The 17,382-nt window shown below is 41.5% G+C and overlaps 4 protein-coding genes across 6 annotated transcripts; 3 read left to right on the top strand and 1 right to left on the bottom strand.

Annotated features, from left to right (window-relative positions):
* The first annotated feature begins 58 nt into the window (after positions 1 to 58).
* dpagt1 (dolichyl-phosphate (UDP-N-acetylglucosamine) N-acetylglucosaminephosphotransferase 1 (GlcNAc-1-P transferase)) lies at positions 59 to 5,038 on the top strand. Of its 2 annotated transcripts, XM_034607062.1 has the most exons (9): positions 59 to 702; positions 829 to 949; positions 1,032 to 1,245; positions 1,716 to 1,862; positions 2,168 to 2,252; positions 2,379 to 2,567; positions 2,678 to 2,765; positions 3,718 to 3,873; positions 3,959 to 5,038. In XM_034607062.1, exons 1-9 carry the CDS (start codon positions 536 to 538, stop codon positions 4,022 to 4,024), a joined length of 1,233 nt encoding a protein of 410 aa, XP_034462953.1. In that variant the 5' UTR covers positions 59 to 535; the 3' UTR covers positions 4,025 to 5,038. The 2 variants fall into 2 exon arrangements, with proteins under 2 accessions (XP_034462953.1, XP_034462954.1); XM_034607063.1 differs by lacking the exons at positions 3,718 to 3,873; positions 3,959 to 5,038 and adding an exon at positions 3,214 to 3,632 and having other exon boundaries at positions 2,678 to 2,881.
* A 1,197-nt stretch (positions 5,039 to 6,235) lies between these two features.
* On the top strand, positions 6,236 to 10,447 carry hinfp (histone H4 transcription factor). The gene is made up of 9 exons (XM_034607110.1): positions 6,236 to 6,709; positions 7,337 to 7,563; positions 7,849 to 7,960; positions 8,131 to 8,283; positions 8,392 to 8,469; positions 8,915 to 9,035; positions 9,126 to 9,264; positions 9,362 to 9,486; positions 9,571 to 10,447. The coding sequence occupies exons 1-9, from the start codon at positions 6,550 to 6,552 to the stop codon at positions 9,899 to 9,901; spliced, it is 1,446 nt and encodes a 481-aa protein (XP_034463001.1). The 5' UTR covers positions 6,236 to 6,549; the 3' UTR covers positions 9,902 to 10,447.
* Positions 10,448 to 10,647: 200 nt separating this feature from the next.
* Positions 10,648 to 13,297, top strand: si:ch211-117m20.4 (sushi, von Willebrand factor type A, EGF and pentraxin domain-containing protein 1). The gene is made up of 5 exons (XM_034607112.1): positions 10,648 to 11,418; positions 11,596 to 11,760; positions 11,854 to 12,021; positions 12,097 to 12,297; positions 12,477 to 13,297. The coding sequence occupies exons 1-5, from the start codon at positions 11,313 to 11,315 to the stop codon at positions 12,488 to 12,490; spliced, it is 654 nt and encodes a 217-aa protein (XP_034463003.1). The 5' UTR covers positions 10,648 to 11,312; the 3' UTR covers positions 12,491 to 13,297.
* Positions 13,298 to 14,058: 761 nt separating this feature from the next.
* LOC117774447 lies at positions 14,059 to 17,249 on the bottom strand. Of its 2 annotated transcripts, none has more exons than XM_034606883.1 (4): positions 17,127 to 17,249; positions 14,878 to 15,019; positions 14,629 to 14,762; positions 14,059 to 14,269 (listed from the first exon to the last, which is right to left on the bottom strand). In XM_034606883.1, exons 1-4 carry the CDS (start codon positions 17,215 to 17,217, stop codon positions 14,196 to 14,198), a joined length of 441 nt encoding a protein of 146 aa, XP_034462774.1. In that variant the 5' UTR covers positions 17,218 to 17,249; the 3' UTR covers positions 14,059 to 14,195. The 2 variants fall into 2 exon arrangements, with proteins under 2 accessions (XP_034462774.1, XP_034462775.1); XM_034606884.1 differs by lacking the exon at positions 17,127 to 17,249 and adding an exon at positions 15,199 to 15,355.
* Positions 17,250 to 17,382: the final 133 nt, after the last annotated feature.

The raw sequence follows: 17,382 nt of genomic DNA, 5'->3' as shown, positions 1-17,382 counted from the left end.
ACACTGACCGGAAGTAAAAAAGCAAATGATCGTTTACGGGTGAGTTGAACGAGGGCAAAAGTTTGTGTACAGGAGCAATTCCCTTCAAATCTAAAAAAAAGTCATTCTTATTGTCTAAAAAACAACACAACTGCATTAATTTACCACCATCAAAGCGTTATCCTAAACACAACACTACCCATCCAACCAGAACCATGAAGCTCTGCCGAAGTTTTGTTTTGAAGAGCTGAACAGGAAGTGTCAGGCTCGTCACACAGGAGGTCTTAACAGAGACGTGGAGTTCAGACAGTTGGAGGCGTGTGGACACAAACCACCATGAACAGCCTGTAATGAAACTTGCTATGGATCTGTACTGGGACCTGTGGACTCTTCTTCCCCTGACAGAGGTGTGTTTTGCTCTGAACATGGCGGTGTGACATGTTGTAGCTCCGTGAAGACTCCAGCCGAAGCTCGTGCATCGATCGTCTGAAAGGGGGGGAAACGTCAGATTTAGCTGGAAACCTAAACTTGATCTGTCGGACCCTGACTCGCCAATATGCCGGGAAACACGGCACCGGTCCCGGTCCAGCCGCTGGTCATCAACTGCTTCATGTCCTTCCTCGGCTGTTTGGCCACATTGAAACTCATCCCTGCTTTCAAAGACCACTTCATCAAAGCCAGGTTGTTCGGAATAGACCTGAACAAAACATCCAAAAAGGAAGTGTGAGTCATTTTACCCTCGGTCCTCTGATGGGTTTTTCTTTCACTTTGTCCTTTTTGTCGTCATTGTGCTCTTTTCCGGCAATAATTCTCGCTTTTGTTTCTCTTCCTGGTCACGTGTGTTTGCAGTCCCGAGTCTCAAGGAGTCATCAGTGGGACAGTCTTCCTCATCATCCTCTTCTGCTTCATCCCAGTGCCTTTCCTCAGCTGCTTTGTGGGAGATCAGTGCATGGGCTTCCCTCACGATGAGGTGGGTCTGCCGATGTCGTGTTTTTCTCACATGTTGACTGTAGTGGCCCCTGCAGCTCTGACCTGTGTTGTGTGCTGGTCAGTTTGTGCAGCTGATTGGTGCCCTGCTGGCCATCTGCTGCATGATCTTCCTGGGCTTCGCGGACGACGTGCTGAACCTGCGCTGGAGACACAAGCTCCTGCTCCCCACCATTGCCTCGCTGCCGCTGCTCATGGTCTATTTCACCAACTTTGGCAACACGGTCATCGTGGTGCCCAAGCCCTTCAGAGCCCTGCTCGGCCTGAACTTGGATCTGGGTGAGTTGTGCGGCAGAACTGTTCTTGTAACCAAGGTAACCACATGTCCGTTTTCCCCTTGATCAACTTGTCCAACTCCTCCTGGAGGATCTGAAGATGCTCCCAGTTGATTCTGACAGATTTATCAGTTGGCTGATATTATATGAGCCTTTCACAGACATACCAGTATCAGCATTTGTCCACCGATGTTTCCATAATGCATAAACATGTTTACCTTGTCCATTCAGCCCTCAAATATCTTCATCGTCTGGCTTTAGTTCCCAGGCCAGATCGGATTATATGATGATGTTCTCTGTCTGGCATCTCTTTTGAAATATGAATCTTGAAAGAAAAGAAACCTGCTTTTCTTTTGTACATAGAAACATAAAAACATCAGCTTGACTGTCCATTATGCTGATTAACACACACATTTTGAGGAAACGCATTATACTTGTTATCTAAACAAACAATGTAAATTCTGATCCCTGCAGGTATTCTCTACTACGTCTACATGGGGATGCTCGCAGTATTCTGCACAAATGCCATCAACATCCTGGCCGGCATCAACGGCATCGAGTCAGGTCAAGCCCTGTTCATCTCCGGCTCCATCATCGTTTTCAACCTGCTGGAGCTCAATGGTGTGTGTGGCTGCCTAGTCCCTCCTCATCATCATCACAGATCTCACTCTATACGCTGCAAATCATATGTTATGGATACGTTTGTTTTCCTTGAAAATCCCTAAAACAAGCAAAAATGCAAAAGTGGGGAGTTATCGTATCACGTCGGATACAGAGTTTATCACCTTTTTAGGAATGAATATGATACTTTATGTTTTAAAAATGTGGATGTTTTTTGCTGTGTAGCTCACCTGATGCACAGATATTCATTGTAACATACTAAGTTTCTAACATTTGGTTTGTGTTCTGGTTTTGTCATTAATCAGGAGATTACCGCGATGACCACGTTTTCTCCCTCTACTTCATGATACCATTCTTCTTCACCACACTAGCACTTTTTTACCACAACTGGTAAGTTAAACCCCCCCGCTTCACCTCGTACTGTAGGTATCTGCTCTATATTTGAAAGTGCGGTGGGATACATTGGTGTCCTTTTTAATGTAAACATTTTCTAACTTGCAACCTATTTTGCCACAGGTACCCCTCATCTGTCTTTGTGGGAGACACTTTCTGCTACTTTGCCGGAATGACCTTTGCTGTAGTTGGCATATTGGGACACTTCAGCAAAACAATGCTGCTGTTCTTCATTCCTCAAGTGGTAAACTTTGTCTACTCCTTGCCTCAGCTTTTCCACATCATCCCCTGTCCCAGACACCGGCTCCCCAGGTAACACACTGCCTGAGGTGTTTTTCTCATTCATTTATGCTGATTATATTCTCCAATTGTTTTCATTTTTACCCTTTTTGTCTTTTTCCCAATGTTCCTGCAAATAATAGACTGAATCGAGACACAGGCAAGCTGGGGATGAGTTACTCTAAATTCAAAAGAAAGGATCTTTCTAGTTTAGGTCACCTCATATTAAAGGTAAAGCTCTCATTTTTGTGTTATCTTATATACTTTTGTTGTGTTTATATATGTTTATTGTTTGATCTGATCAAAGGTAAAAACAGTTTTACTGAGCTGAAACATTTCCCTGCAGGGCTCCAGAGGACTTTTGTTTTGATTATGTATTATTCTATTGATATTTTTAAAAACGTATTAATTAGTTTAATCCGATTTTCCTAGAGTTTTCAAATGACTCATTATGTCTCATCAACAGTCAAATCCAAAGCTATTTAATTTAAAATTATATTTGGCTGCACCCAGATTTTATTGTTGATTTTGATTATTTTGTTAGTTGCTTGATCTAAAAAATGTAAAAAGACACAAGTGAAAGACAAAGATAGTCAAAGATAATTTAATAAGTAATAATGATGTAATAACTTCCCTAAGCCAAAGCTGATCGTCCCAAACCCCAAGACATTCTTATAAGTCTGTAAAAGTGGAAAATCCTCATTGTGGAGGAGTTGGTACCATCAGATGTTTGAAATTTTTTCTAATAATTTACATAAATGATCCTTCAATTGTCAAAATTGTTGCTGATCCTTTTTTTTTCAGTAAAGACTTGTGAATATTGCAAGAGGGTGACTATACCTTCAATACCTGAAATTAAAATGCAGTAAAACCCAAAACAATATTGCTGGTTGACTAATTAGTCTCACAGACCAGTCTCTGATTAAATGTGAATTCCCTTATTAATTAAACTGATAGTTAGACAGAAAATCCATTTGGTTTCACTTCATAATTTTTTACAATTGATTAACTAAAAATGGAGATGTGGAAAGCCAATGAGAGCTCTGACACCAGGTTAACTATTAATAAAGTGCATGTGGTAAGGAGTGGTGTAGGTGGGTAAACATGGGCGTGATGCAGATCAGTGGCAGGCTTCCAACTGGGTTTATTGGGTAATAACAGTAACATGTTTGATCCTCAACAGGTGGCAGAGTTATTGAAGCTGCTCGAGGTGCAAAGAGCTGAGGAGGGAGATGATGACTTTATTGAGTGCAACAACATGACTTTAATAAATCTGGTTCTGAAATTGCTCGGCCCCATCCACGAGAGAACTCTCACAGTCATCATGCTCACGATCCAGGTATACCAGAGCCGCTGTGTCCAAATACACTGGAAGTATATGAATGCTTCCCTTGGTGCTCATCTCTATCTCATTTCTCCTTCAGGTGATAGGCAGCGTCGCGGCTTTTGGGATCCGTTATCATCTGGTGCGTCTCTTCTATGATGTCTAGACGGCTCTGCTGGAAACACGAGCGAGTTCTGTCTGAGAAAATTGTTTTGGAACTATTTAACAGGCATCTGCCTTTTTAATAGGTTCCATGCCTCAGACTCGACCTGCAGGAGGGACTCAAGGTGCAAGGTTCAGAGCTGTGTTTCACTTTGCCAGAACATTTTCACATAAAAGCATAAACGGCATCAACCAACAGCTCTACTGTTTGTCATCCTCCTTTGAATTTCACTGATTACAAGCATGAACATGTGTCTGGAATTGTCTGTAATGTCCTCCCTGAAAGTACATTTTGTGTACTGGGTTTTTTAGAGGACAGAACAGTCCGTGAGGAAGAGTTTTGATCTTCAGGACAGACTCCGAGACGTTTATGGAGCTATAATTGCTCTATGAAGATTTAAATATAAATTAAACATAGTGGTCCATTGCTTGAATGTGCTGTTGAAGAAAAATGGCTTCGGGAAAATGTACCCATTCGCGCTTCGTTTTGCTTGACTATCAATCCATGCAGCAAAGTTAGTGTAGTGGGAAGGTTGGACATCATTTTGAATGTTTGGTTTTTACCTCCGAACAAACGCACACAGAATGGTGATTGTGAAGAAAAGATAAGACTAGAAGTCTGATGACTGTTGCAGGGAATTAGGTGGAGGCAGGTAAACAAAATGGAACAATAGAGAAGATAAATGAGATTATTATCGCTGGGTTGTTGTAAATTACTAAAAATATGGAAGGTGAAGGATGTCCTTACTACAATAATTAGAATTGATTGATTTCTACCTGTTTTTGTTTTATTTGGTACATAACTGTATTTTTTTATGACTGATATGCATTTACCTCCCCACACAAAAAAAGGTTCAGCAAACACCAATGTGAAGTCAACTAGCACTGGACTGTTTTGTTTAGGAATGTAACTACCTGTGAGAATCTGTTTACTGTCGAGATCGAAGGCTCAACTTCAGAAATAAAAACTGAAAAAAGTAATCTGACATCATTATTGGATTTAGTGTTCATGTAACTTGTAATACTGCATTACAAAAATACTATACAACGTATATTTTATTTTTATATTTATATGGACTTATAGTTTAAAATATAGCTGAATAAATGGATAAAATTGATCATTTGAAATATCCTATACATTTGTGTATATATATGTGAATATAGCAACCAAATAAGTAACAAGAATTGCAGTGCAGACATGCCAAAGATATGTTTAAGATACACACAGTATTCTGACATGTAACATGACATTAACTAAATGTTTAAATTGATAAAAAATAATTGATATCAGTCAATCAGTTAGGTGTTTTTTTACTCTAATACTGCAATAAATGATCATATTTTGTGAGTTAAAGCCAAAGTAGAAAAATAAATGTGTAGTGGGAGTACAACGTACCACATTTATGGAAACCCATTTCCATTACTTTGTTAAAAGAAAATTATGTGAGAAAATTTCTCAACATAATGACTCAGTAAATATAAAATAAAGACTTAGTATCTCAAAATAATAACTTACTATCTCATAATTTTGACTTTTAAATTTCATAATTTTGACTCACGATCTCTTAAAGGTTCCACGTGTAAGATTTAGGTGAAAGGGATCTATTGGAATTGAATATAAAATAATCTTAGTGATGTTTTCACTAGTGTGTTTCATCTTTTATATTTAAATACTTAATTCTTTCATCAGGAGCAGGTCCTCTTTACTGAAGCCGCCATGTTTTTTTTAAGTATTCCAGACTGGACAAACTTTTAGATACAGACCAACCTTTTGAGTTTTTATGACAACGGAAGGCTACCACAGGTTCTCTTACATGTTTGGAAGGGGAGAGTGAGGTGAGGGGTATTCAGCTGCAACATGCAACTTCACCACTAGATGCCACTAAATTCCACACACTGAACCTTTCATTTATCATAATTTCGTAATAATGATTTTGAATTTTGATTTAGACTTCATCGTCTTTCTTTCACTGGCAGGAATGGGCTTCCATACATACTAATCTGTAAGTAGAAAAATAAATGAGGAGTAAAGTTGTGTAGTTGAGTCAAAGTAAACAGTGGCTTAAACTAAAAAGTACATAAGTGAATTACAACAGATCAAATTAAAGTAATATTCTGTGCAAATTGTTTGAAATGATTATGGAAAAATCTAAAGGGGATTTTGAGGCAGAACCATAGAAAGAAACATAAGCGCACCGGGAACTATTAAACACTTGAGCGTTGTTTCAGGGGGGACTTGTATCTGCACTGCACACAGCCCGCGTAGTGAAAACAAACTGCTGTTTACATGATGTCAGTGCCTTTAGCAGGTTATTGTGTTGAGGCTGATATCCAAGGTAGAATTTGACTTCCTGTGTGTTTCCGTTTGTCGCAGAGCTCCAGGATAGAGCCTGTTAGCTTGTGTTAGCTCGTGTTACAGCTGCTCGGTGTTTTTAAACCTGCTGTTAGCTAAACACAGCCAGGGCTCCGCAGGTGATGCTCACACCTCGGGAAACAACGTCTGTAGCTTCGGCCTGACTCAACGGAGAGATGCCTCCCAACACGCGGATCCAGAAGAAAGCCCTGAAATTCGAGTGCGAGTGGGGCCCGTGTCAGGAGTCCTTCAGTCGGATGGAAAACTTCTGCAAACATGCGGAGGGTCACCTTAGTGCTGGGAACATGGCGGAGGAGGACGAGGAAGAAGCAGAAGGTGAGGAGACGAGTGTTGTCCATTTATATGTAAGAGGTAAACGTAATTGAGGAGGGTAGTCTGGAGGTAGTGGGGCACTGACATGGCTCTGCAACAGATTGAAATGACTGAAGTTCAAGTGTCATTGTGTCAAGTATCGTAGTGAATAGCTGAAGACCTCACTGGAGGCAGAAAGACCAACAAAACAAGTCTTTGCTGGTGTCTATTAAATATGATTACTAAGTTATACATCCATTTAGTTTTGTCCCCTAAAAGTGGTTGAATCAGTATAAAGGGGACTACAATTCCTACAGTCTTTATTTGACGTGTTTGCTCCTCTCACCCCGTCTGGTCCAGGCAGATGACCTCCCAAACGGTCCCAGGTCTGGTGCTGTCAGAGGTTTCTCACTGTTAAAAGGGATTTTTTCCCCCCCACAGTTGCCAAATTTTTGCTCATTGTGGTAACTGTTGTGTTTCTCAATAATATTGTGAGCTCTCGACCCGACTAAGTGCCTTGTATGTTGTACAATTTGGGGCTATAAAAATGAAACGTAATGTCCATCCAGTGCACTCTCTGTGCTGTTAAATGCTGCCCCAGAAAAGGGTGATTACTATTCCTTATGCATGGTCTCTGCTTTCCGTGCCAAGGGGAAAGAAACTGTCTCTGGAGAGACTGTGGTTTCTGCTCACTGGAGGGTCCTGAGGAGTTGCGGCGGCATCTTTTCTTTCACTGTTACCACACCAAGCTGAAGCAGTTGGGTCAGCAGGTGCTCAATGCGCAGCCAGAACTCGGCAGCTGCTCCATCGGCTTCCACAACCGCAACATCATCCCTGAAATCCCAGACAATTTTGTCTGTCTCTGGGAGGAGTGCGAGGTACAGTGGACCACAGTCTACACGTGTGAAACATGCCACACCAGCATAAATGACAACATCTCGGCAGTTGTTCCTCATAGCCCCAGTTAAATTAATATATCCATTTTTTACATCAGTTAAGAGATTTGGTGGAAACTTATTTTAAATGTGATGTAATTATGATCCAGTGACACGAGATAAATCGAAGGATTTCTTCCGTTTCAAAAGCTGTGAAGTAGACTTTAAACTTAAATGTCTCTCTGCCTATGCATTGATGGATTGTTTTTTTCCCCATATCTATCCAAGCAACCACCATATGAAAACCCTGAGTGGTTCTACCGCCATGTGGAGATGCATAGCCTGTGCATAGATATACCAACAGGAGACTGTGAATTCCTAATACGCTGTGGATGGAAAGGTAATGTCACATGATTCATCTTTAGATTTTATTTTAGACATGTTGATGTATCTGTAAATCCTATATAGTAAATTTATTGTGAAAAAGGTTTAAAGGGATGAGTAACTATTCTATCTAATACTAAGAATATGAGATTGTTGAGTACAAGTTCTGCACTTGTCTGTCATCAGATTGCGAAGCCACTGCGAAGGGTCGTCCTAAGATGAGGGAGCATCTGCGCAGCCACACCCAGGAGAAGGTAGTGGCATGTCCAGGCTGTGGGGGGATGTACGCCAACAACACCAAGTTGTTTGACCACATCATACGACAGAGCGCCATGGAAGGTAAAAAGAAATGTCAGAATCATGACCGGATGACTAATAACAATATTTTGCAACTTATTAAGTTTTGTAATTTAACATACTTGCTTTTTGGGCTTGTTTGGGCTGTAGGTCAGAGGTTCCAGTGTTCTCACTGTTCCAAACGTTTTGCAACAGAAAGGCTGCTGAGAGACCACATGAGGACCCACGGTCAGTCATTGTCACAATCAATTTTCTCATCTCACTCAAGGAATGAAAAAGAAAGTATTTCCCAAAATGTCATGGAGGATGTTCTCAAATAGTATTGACAAATAATCTATTAGTTTAAAGTAGTAGTTCCCTTGATTCAAAGCGTGAGATGAGCAGCTCTATATTAGTATGGAGGTGGACTAAGGACATGATTCCCACTGACCCCACTGAATTTGCAGAAATGAAGTCACACCCTTAAACACCAGACTGCACTTTCTACAAGCTTTAGCCAAATAATTCAAAAGCGTGCTCAGTTTATTCTATTAATCATTTTCAAACCGTGTCTTACATTTGTATATTGATCTCCACCCTTCACGTAAAACCTTGAAACAGTAAACCCTGAGATTCACAACCCCCCCACTGATGATACAACAAATCGCATTTGTCTTTTTCATTGTTTGTACAGTGAGCCACTACAAATGCCCGCTCTGTGACATGACTTGTCCATCACCCTCCTCACTACGCAGCCATATCAAGTTCCGCCACAGTAACGAGAAGCCATACAGCTGTGAATACTGCGAATACAGGTTTCACATCCACTGAAACAGCAGCAGTTTGAATTGACGTTAGATTGTGGACACACTTGCATTGAAGTTTTCTTCTTTTTTGATTTTTAGCTGTAAGAATCTGATCGATTTGCGTAAACACCTGGATAGCCACAGCAGCGAGCCGGCCTTTCGCTGCGATGTTCCCGCCTGTGGTTTCACTTGTCGTACCTCCACCACCATGAAGATACATCACAAAAAAGAGCACGAGGTAAAAGGGGGAATCCTTACATTTTTTAATTGCACTCTTTCGTTCAAGGAAGTTTTATATAATTAATTTTTCTGTGATGTTTCTCCTCCATAATCAGGGGAATTTTATACCTCGCTACAAGTGCCATGTGTGTGGTCAGTGCTTCACCAGGGGCAACAACCTCACAGTCCATCTGCACAAAAAGCACCAATTCAAATGGCCCTCTGGACACCCCAGGTTCAGGTATGTCTTGCAATGATCCGTTTAGTAGCACTGACTTTGAGACGTGTGGAGTATTGAAGCACTGAAGACCTGTTTTTCTGTCAGGTACAAGGAGCACGAAGACGGCTTCATGCGGCTGCAGTTGATTCGCTACGAGAGCGTCGAACTCACAGAGCAGTTAATGAGGGAAAGGCAAACCAGGCAAGGGGAGGAGGATGAGGATGGTGGACACAGTGAAGGCCAGGGGCTGGAGGAAGAATCTGCGGGTGCAGCTCCTGCAGAGTTGCAGGTGGAACTGAGGGGGGTGCTGCTGGAGGAGCAGAGGACTGAGCCGACCGATGGCGCTGAGGAGAGCAGTCAGGAAGAGGGCGTGTTGTACGTTCTCACTGGAGCTTTGTCACAAGAAGAGGAAGACTCTGCCATGCTGACTCTCTAGGATACTGCTCAGTAGCAAAGAATGCAGATGTTTTGACCACCACAGTCCTGAATGCACGTCCTTTACATGGAAGGACATTCTGTCATCAGCTCTGCTGTTTCATGGATGGTGAATGTATGAAACATCTTGTGGACTCTCTGACCCTTTAACGAGGGCTGGTGCAGAGATGTAGCTATGATCAATTAACATGTCTTAATGAAGGGAAACATACTCCAGGGTCCTGACCATAAGCCTATATTAGGTAATAAGCCTTTTTATGTTTTTTGTTTGATAATATTGAACCTGGTTCTTTTTGTATTTCAAATTAATTCATTGTCCTGCAGCATGATCAGATAGTTGAATACTAATGCTACAAGGTCTAGTGGATGGTCAGTCTCCTGTAGATGGGAACGCTGTCCAAAATTCTGAAATGCATCCACCACACATTAATATTCACCATAATGTGTGGAATCCAGCAAAGAAGACCAACCTCATGAGCTTGGAAAGTGTATTTTTTTGAAAATTGCTTTATAACTTAAATAAACTTGTTTCACAAAGGGTTTGAAATTAGCAAATACTTTTTTGTATTAGCATTAAAGTGTTTTTAATATGTTACACAATATTTCTCTGACATCTATCAAGTCATCTCGAGGAATATGCAGTGCCACTGCTGTGGTTGCATTACGGTGCCCTCTGCTGATACAATTGCTCAACTTCAGCTCTATTTTATTGCATAAATTAACTGTTCTAGAATGGACATGTTATCAATCAATGATGTACAGACTGCGCTCACAGTATGTAAACTGATATTAGTTGAGTCAAAGGCAAAGTGTTGACTTTCTAGTATTGTCAAATTTTTATAGATTTAGTTTTCATGCATGTGATTTGAAATGTTTTTGCCGAAAAAGCTAAGTAAATCTGGATAGACAGTGAAAAGGATCACTTTGTGTTCAAACTAATCTACTGAATGAGTTTTTTTGTATTATATATATATATATATTTTTGTATTTTTATTCTTTCCACCAAGGTCATGTTATAATTGCTTGGATTTATTGGCAAATATTTAAACTATGAAATTAATGTTTCACACCACACAGTCATCTCATGGGCTTTGTTTGCTTTATCTATCAAGGCTCTGCTGATTAGGTGATTTGAATCATGACAAATGTTTGCCAAAGCCGTGTGTGTCCAGTCACAGCATGATTTACAGGACATGGTGGCAGATTAGTGTAGTGGAGAAGATTAGGCAGCACATACAGCTTAGTTCAAGTGTTAGTTACTGCTCTCTGCTTCCTCATTCTGCAGCTTGGATACTCACTTCCACTAACTTCAAGTCTGTGGACTTCGCAAAGCTGATGATGTACAGTGCTAAGTTTCATGACAGGTCTCAGATCCCTCTGCAGATTTATCATAGGAATTGATTCCATCAGACATGGGCACCGTGAGGTTTCACCCTCTGCTGCTGTTTTCCCTGTTTGGATTCTTCCAGGGAGGAATTTCTCAGCTGCCTGAATGGACTGAAGAGGTGGAAGGTAGTGGTAAGACCTGTAATGGTAGTATAATGTTCACCGTACAGCTTTTATGGATCCCTATATAACAACAATCACATTAATAACAAAAGAAAAACCTCAGGAACCAAAACTTGTATTATGTCAATGTTTGTCCCATTCTAATGTATGAAGAAGTTGATTAAACATTTGGTTTTTTTACTGTAGGAGAGACAGAATGGAATCCCCAACCTGACTACATAGATGACATATACTGGTCAGGGTCAGCACCCCTTTGTCTAGGAGGCTGTAAGGCGCTGCACCAGGAGCTGAGGAGGGATCGCTGTGGGGACTCGAGCTGCTGCTGGCTCGGCTACAAGTCCCTGTGCAAAGGTAAAAACTTGGACTACCACACTGTTTGAAATGTCACTGTCTGGTCTGTCAACCTTGTTTTGCTTACTTGCTCATCTTTCCTGTGTGCGCCAGTGAACTGTGGGAAGCCAGCCGTGGATTATAATGGTGTAGTGTACGGTAACGACTGGTGGGTGGGCTCTGCAGTGAGGTACACCTGTCGCCCTGGCTTCATGCTGGTGGGAAACCCTACCAGAATTTGCCAGCCTAATGGTCTGTGGACGCCGAAACCGGCATGCCTCCGTGAGTAAACACTGACAGGAAGGTTGTGTGACCCCCTTTCAGCTCAGCATGTGATTCACTCTGACTGTCTTGTAGGAATGTGTCAGCGAGGCAGCGTTGAAGTAAGTGAGAGGGAACTGAACGGGACCTGCAACTCCACCTGCGCCTACAAGAGCTACTTCGGCCCGCCCAAGCAAGGCTGCAGCCGCATGGACAACTGCAAGAAGAAGGAGAGCGGCTGGAAGCGCTTCTTTGCACAGTGTGTCCCTTGCATTTGTGACTGCGCTTTATCATGTGGTGAGTAGTTTCCTCACTATACCCAAAAAAAGGAACGGACTCGTTGAACTAAAGTTATGTGAACATGTTGCAATGTTATCTCGGTGCAAAAACACTTGAATGTGGTTAATTATTGAACTGCAAACATTAATTTGCTGTCTGTCATTGAGGAATTTCATGCCTGTGTCTCTTCGTTTCAGCATCTGCAGGCTAGAGCATGGAGAAAGCCCAGAGTTGACTGTACGGTGAGACATCAGATGAAGAAGAAATGCACACACACACACTATGATTCTCCATCTTTAATCTCTCTGGCACACCCAATTTCTCCTTGAGAGTTTACAATATGACAAGAAGATGGCAGTCAGTCAGTAAGTGGTGAATTATGAGCAACTCAGAGCTGCTGATCTTATCTGTGTGATGTAGGGTGGCGAGAAAAGAAAAGTGAGGGGAATTAATGTTCAAACTTTGAACAGTCCTGTCAGACTTGGGTCAAACAATTGTTTGATATTCTTAAAATCATTTTTTTATAAGTACCTTAAGTGCCAGGCTGTGAGGTCTGTTATTATTTTAAGGTCATTTTGGGCAAATTATCAGGCTTTGGGGGTTTAGACAGCACTCAGACAGAATTATCATTTTATATTCATCTTTTATGTCACAAATTTAACCTCTCGGGTGTATTGAATATACTTTATTTAACATGTGTCTGTAAAAACATGCTTGGAAGGTAGAACTAAAGGAGAGAGGGGAGTGAAATCACAGAGATTAGTGTCTCTGCATCATTTACCTCCTCTCAGTCCATCTGTCCTGGACGGAGCTGAAACCTTAATCTTGTTACAAAGGGAGGAGCTGTGGTCAGAGATAACACAAGTGCTGTAGAACTTATAAGCTACGTGCTAACTATTTCTACTGACAGGAAGAATGCTATATGTTTTGATATTCAAATTATTTATAAGTGGAAAAATGGCACATAAAAACTTTGTTGTAAAGTCAAATTGTTATTTTTATATAGATTGATGGTGTAAATGTGAAATGATGTCTGGAGAATTTTAAAGGAATAAAATGAACAAAAACTAGCATGACTATTTGAACTCAACCCACAATGACATATTTTATATGAAGATATGAAGCGTCCACACACTTCACAACCAGTTCATTTTATTTGATTTTCATGCTCAGAAACTTTTGTTAGTTCTTATTTATTTTTGCATCCGGCTTTTCCATTGACTTGTGCTTACATTGCTGATACCAGTTTCTTCCCCAAACAGACAGTTAACAGAAGATAAAACATTATGCTACTTATAACTGTTAGTATAACAATCACATAATACTTCTCACCTCCCAATGTTATTTATGCCTTTTTTTCTGAAGTAATCATGGTGGAATGTGCCATTTCTGGCCTGTTGCCTTTCTTAATATTTCTATCCTAATATATGATTATAGTACAGTTTTATATGTGGTTTTCTGTGGCTACTCTGGCTTCCTTCCACAGTCCAAAGACATGCAGAGACAATGGAGACTCTAAATGATCCATATGTGTGAATGGTTGTTTGTCTCTGTTGCTCTGGCAACTTGTCCAGGGTGTACCCCGCCTCTTACCTAATATCAGCTTGGATTGACTCCTCGATAAACGGGAGAGATAATGGATGAATGGATTATTATATATTTGTAGTATAATTATAAAATATCTTAAATAAGCCTCTGTCACTCTTTGATTATTTGTTCAGATGTTTGATTCTTTGCAAACCCGTTTGATAGATGACATTACTCCTGAAAGCCAGCAGATGTTGCTATTTTGTTTATTCTCACAAACAGCAGTCATCAGCATCAACAATAACACACGATGCAGAGACGGTCATATATGCAAAAATTTAAAATAAAACAAATCTTGATCATCGACGTCTGACTCCACAGCCCTTCTGCTAAACGTGTTGAGGCCACACGCCGAACCTGAGGATGATGTGTTCATTGGCTTTGGGTTTGTAGCAGCCAATTCCTGCGATTAATAAAAAGACAAAAGTGTGGATCAGGTATATTTATGATTTAAGATTTAGTGCTGCTCAGTCGCTGCAGCGCTCTTGGAGTAAAAACAAGATAATGAGGGACTATTCATCCAGCAATTTTCTCAGAAATAATCAAAGAGGCGCTCATTATATTACAAAACAACAGACTGTAATTATGGACGGGCAGAAATAGAAAACATTCATTGTCACATCAATGCAGTTTTTTTAATAGTCGCACTGAAGAACATCCTGAGGCAGTAAGTGAAAGGACAACCAATTCTCCTGCTTCATTACAGCTCATTAAGTCCTCCACAGATACGTTGTGCTGAGACTCTGGGGAGGATGTACTCACCCACATCCAGTCTGCTGTACTCTCCTGAGCTCCCTGACAGGATCTCCCAGTACGTCTGCTCGCTCTCGCTGCCAGCCACTCCGTTCACGCTCTCCAGCATCAGTCCAAAGTCTGGGTCCTCCTTCACTGTGAACCTGAGAGACACAAACGGAGAGTCGTGTGGACATGTGGAGTTTCTTTGAGAGCAGAAGTGATCTTAAATATGCAGGAGAACCAGCCGAGCCGGGGATGTCACGGGGGGGGTCTTACTTGAAATCCTGCTGTGTGTCCTGAACTCTCCTCAGAGCGCCCAGCAGCACTCCTCCCTCCACCACAGAGCTGGAGTAGGTCTCAGGGGTCATGTTAGACAGGTCATTCTCCACAGTCAGAATAATTGGAAGAGACTCTGGACCTGTAATATCACATTGTTATAGCAATAGTTTTCATGATGCGCGCACACACACACACACGCACACACACGCACGCACACACACACACACACACACACACACACACACACACACACACACACACACACACACAATAGTGAATCTTTCAATGTTCTATTCCTGGATTCTGCTCTAAATTCACCATTGCTCATGAGAGTTGCTTGTGGGAGCAGCAGAAGAAAGCCCACGGAGAAGAGAGCCGTTGAGCTGAGTTCCATCCTGAGTGATCTTTTCCCCTCTGATGTGTGTCTGTAACGACACAGCAGCTCTGTACTTATAGGACGCCTAACCCCTCTTCTGGGAGCACACTCCGCTTCTCAGAATACCTCCATTGATGCTGTCACCTTGTCAATGTTCAGCAGACGCAGACCGAACGTAAAACTCCCACGAGTGTTTGCACTTATCTCAAAAGGTGCGACAGGTGCGGGCCCGGTTAATGTGCAGTTCATGAATAGAGAAACACTGTTATCTCTGACATGGATTAATGATCATTTGTACGATTGAACGATCTGCCTCCCGGTTGGTTTCTCAAACATTCGGGCACGAATGAGAATTGTTGGCTGCTTTTAGATGATTTACAGTTTGTGTCAAATGGGAAATTATTCTACAGACGATGGATGAAAGGTCATCCCTCTTTCTTCAAAGCTCATTTTATATCATGCAATCGGGATTTGGCCTTTGCAGAAGAATAACAGATTAAAGCAGCACCACTTCATGTGTCCCTGAATGCGAAACATTTGCACATTCAATCTTATTCTTTTTTATCCTTCTCTTTTATTCTGTCTCTCTTCTGGACTAATTTGAGTTAATTACCAAGTCAAGTTTCAAGTTAAATACAATTTCAAGTTTAAGTAAGTTCACAGAGGGTCAGTGGTACATTTAAGTGTTGGACAAGAGGGACATGTCAGCTCAGCAATGGTGTTACTGCAAGTGTATCTTCTGTAAGTATATGTAGGCCGTTTATTAAATCACCATTGTATCACATTAAATCAATTATTATTATTATTATTATTATTATTATTATTAATAACATTAATTGTATTATTCATAATTACCATTATCATTATATATATATATATATATGTTATAAAGAAAGAAAGAGCGGGATCTGTGCCTTTATTATTTGGACACTGAGACACTGATTCATCGCCATCAGATGAAGCCTGAGTCGTACAGAACATACTAAGAAGACATATGTTAGTTAACACTTCTAATCGTGTATTCTGAGTGTGATGGATTCGCTTGTTCCTGGTGTGTGGCACATCATAGCAGCTATAAGGAGGCACAGTGAGGGGGGTGCATGGCTCGCTGTGCTCGAGCTGCTCGTGCATGTGGCGACTCTCGTTATTAAACGTCTCTGATGAAGAGGCGCGGTGCGATTGGCTAAAAGTGGTCTTGATTCCCTCTCAGGGGTGATGTAAGACATGTAGGCCCCGGCTTGAACGCGAGTAACCCCGGCTGCTTTACCGAAAATAACCCGGGCACTGCAGCATCAGCACCGGGCGGGCAGCTGCGCAGGTGCGGCCTTTAAAGAGACAGACCTGGATGTCACCAAAAAAAGATCCTCCTCACGTTTACACTGACCGTCAGTGGCAGAATGAAGCCGTGCTGATCATATGACCCACATATGTATAAACAACAGTGTTTCGATTGCATTAGTCCCCGTTTCATCTTGTTTCCTCGTGGATGCGCATCAACCCAGAGTAGTCCCGGAATAGAAAATCAAATCATAACATGTTTAAATTGGCATCAGTGACACAGCCTCTGCACATAATCTGATTTAACAGTGAAGCCATTCCAACTTTTAGTTCATGAAATCCTTCAAATGTGTCTTTTTGATTTTCTGAATCTTTTTTTTTTTTTTACTCTGTAAGAGCGTATTTATCTAAAAGGTAAGAATTCCGAGGAGCAATCAATCAAAACCAAAACAATAAATGTAATTTATTTGTCCTCCTCCTGTAGCATCCTGCCAGCAACGCCCTGCAGCCTGTGCATCCATGTCTGTAGCCTATCCTAGACCGGCGTGCGCACCACACACGCACACACGCACACACGCACACACGCACAAACCGGTCCAGAGGATAACGGCGGTTGCTGCTGTATCGAGCTGGTGCTGGTGCTGATGCTGCTGCTGCTGCTGCTGCTGCTGGAGGATCTGCATCACTGTTTTGGCTCCAGATGTGAAGACTGTCCCCGCTGAATGAAGATGAGTGCGAGCATTTCAAGGACGGATGGATTTAACGAGAGGGACTAATAATAATAATAATAATAATCATAATTCAAACAAACATGCTGCCCTGACGATTCTCCTCTCCGGGATGCGGTC

This window comes from Hippoglossus hippoglossus, chromosome 14 (genome assembly GCF_009819705.1).
Source record: "Hippoglossus hippoglossus isolate fHipHip1 chromosome 14, fHipHip1.pri, whole genome shotgun sequence".
Classification (NCBI taxonomy): domain Eukaryota; kingdom Metazoa; phylum Chordata; class Actinopteri; order Pleuronectiformes; family Pleuronectidae; genus Hippoglossus; species Hippoglossus hippoglossus.
Note: the sequence above shows the minus strand (reverse complement) of the source record. Positions and strands in the feature narration are given on the sequence as shown.

What these genes read in the sequence shown, in the direction of transcription:
- dpagt1 (XM_034607062.1), top strand. Translation starts at nt 536, where the DNA reads ATGCCGGGAAACACGGCACCGGTCCCGGTCCAGCCGCTGGTCATCAAC. An exon ending in GCACTTTTTTACCACAACTG is followed by an intron (nt 2,253 to 2,378) that starts GTAAGTTAAACC and finishes ATTTTGCCACAG; the next exon opens with GTACCCCTCATCTGTCTTTG. An exon ending in TAGGTCACCTCATATTAAAG is followed by an intron (nt 2,766 to 3,717) that starts GTAAAGCTCTCA and finishes GATCCTCAACAG; the next exon opens with GTGGCAGAGTTATTGAAGCT.
- hinfp (XM_034607110.1), top strand. Translation starts at nt 6,550, where the DNA reads ATGCCTCCCAACACGCGGATCCAGAAGAAAGCCCTGAAATTCGAGTGC. An exon ending in GTCTCTGGGAGGAGTGCGAG is followed by an intron (nt 7,564 to 7,848) that starts GTACAGTGGACC and finishes TATCTATCCAAG; the next exon opens with CAACCACCATATGAAAACCC. An exon ending in TCTGGACACCCCAGGTTCAG is followed by an intron (nt 9,487 to 9,570) that starts GTATGTCTTGCA and finishes TTTTTCTGTCAG; the next exon opens with GTACAAGGAGCACGAAGACG.
- si:ch211-117m20.4 (XM_034607112.1), top strand. Translation starts at nt 11,313, where the DNA reads ATGGGCACCGTGAGGTTTCACCCTCTGCTGCTGTTTTCCCTGTTTGGA. An exon ending in TGAAGAGGTGGAAGGTAGTG is followed by an intron (nt 11,419 to 11,595) that starts GTAAGACCTGTA and finishes TTTTTACTGTAG; the next exon opens with GAGAGACAGAATGGAATCCC. An exon ending in CTACAAGTCCCTGTGCAAAG is followed by an intron (nt 11,761 to 11,853) that starts GTAAAAACTTGG and finishes TGTGTGCGCCAG; the next exon opens with TGAACTGTGGGAAGCCAGCC.
- LOC117774447 (XM_034606883.1), bottom strand. Translation starts at nt 17,217, where the DNA reads ATGCAGATCCTCCAGCAGCAGCAGCAGCAGCAGCAGCATCAGCACCAG. An exon ending in CGCCGTTATCCTCTGGACCG is followed by an intron (nt 15,020 to 17,126) that starts GTTTGTGCGTGT and finishes GTGATATTACAG; the next exon opens with GTCCAGAGTCTCTTCCAATT. An exon ending in GACACACAGCAGGATTTCAA is followed by an intron (nt 14,763 to 14,877) that starts GTAAGACCCCCC and finishes TGTGTCTCTCAG; the next exon opens with GTTCACAGTGAAGGAGGACC.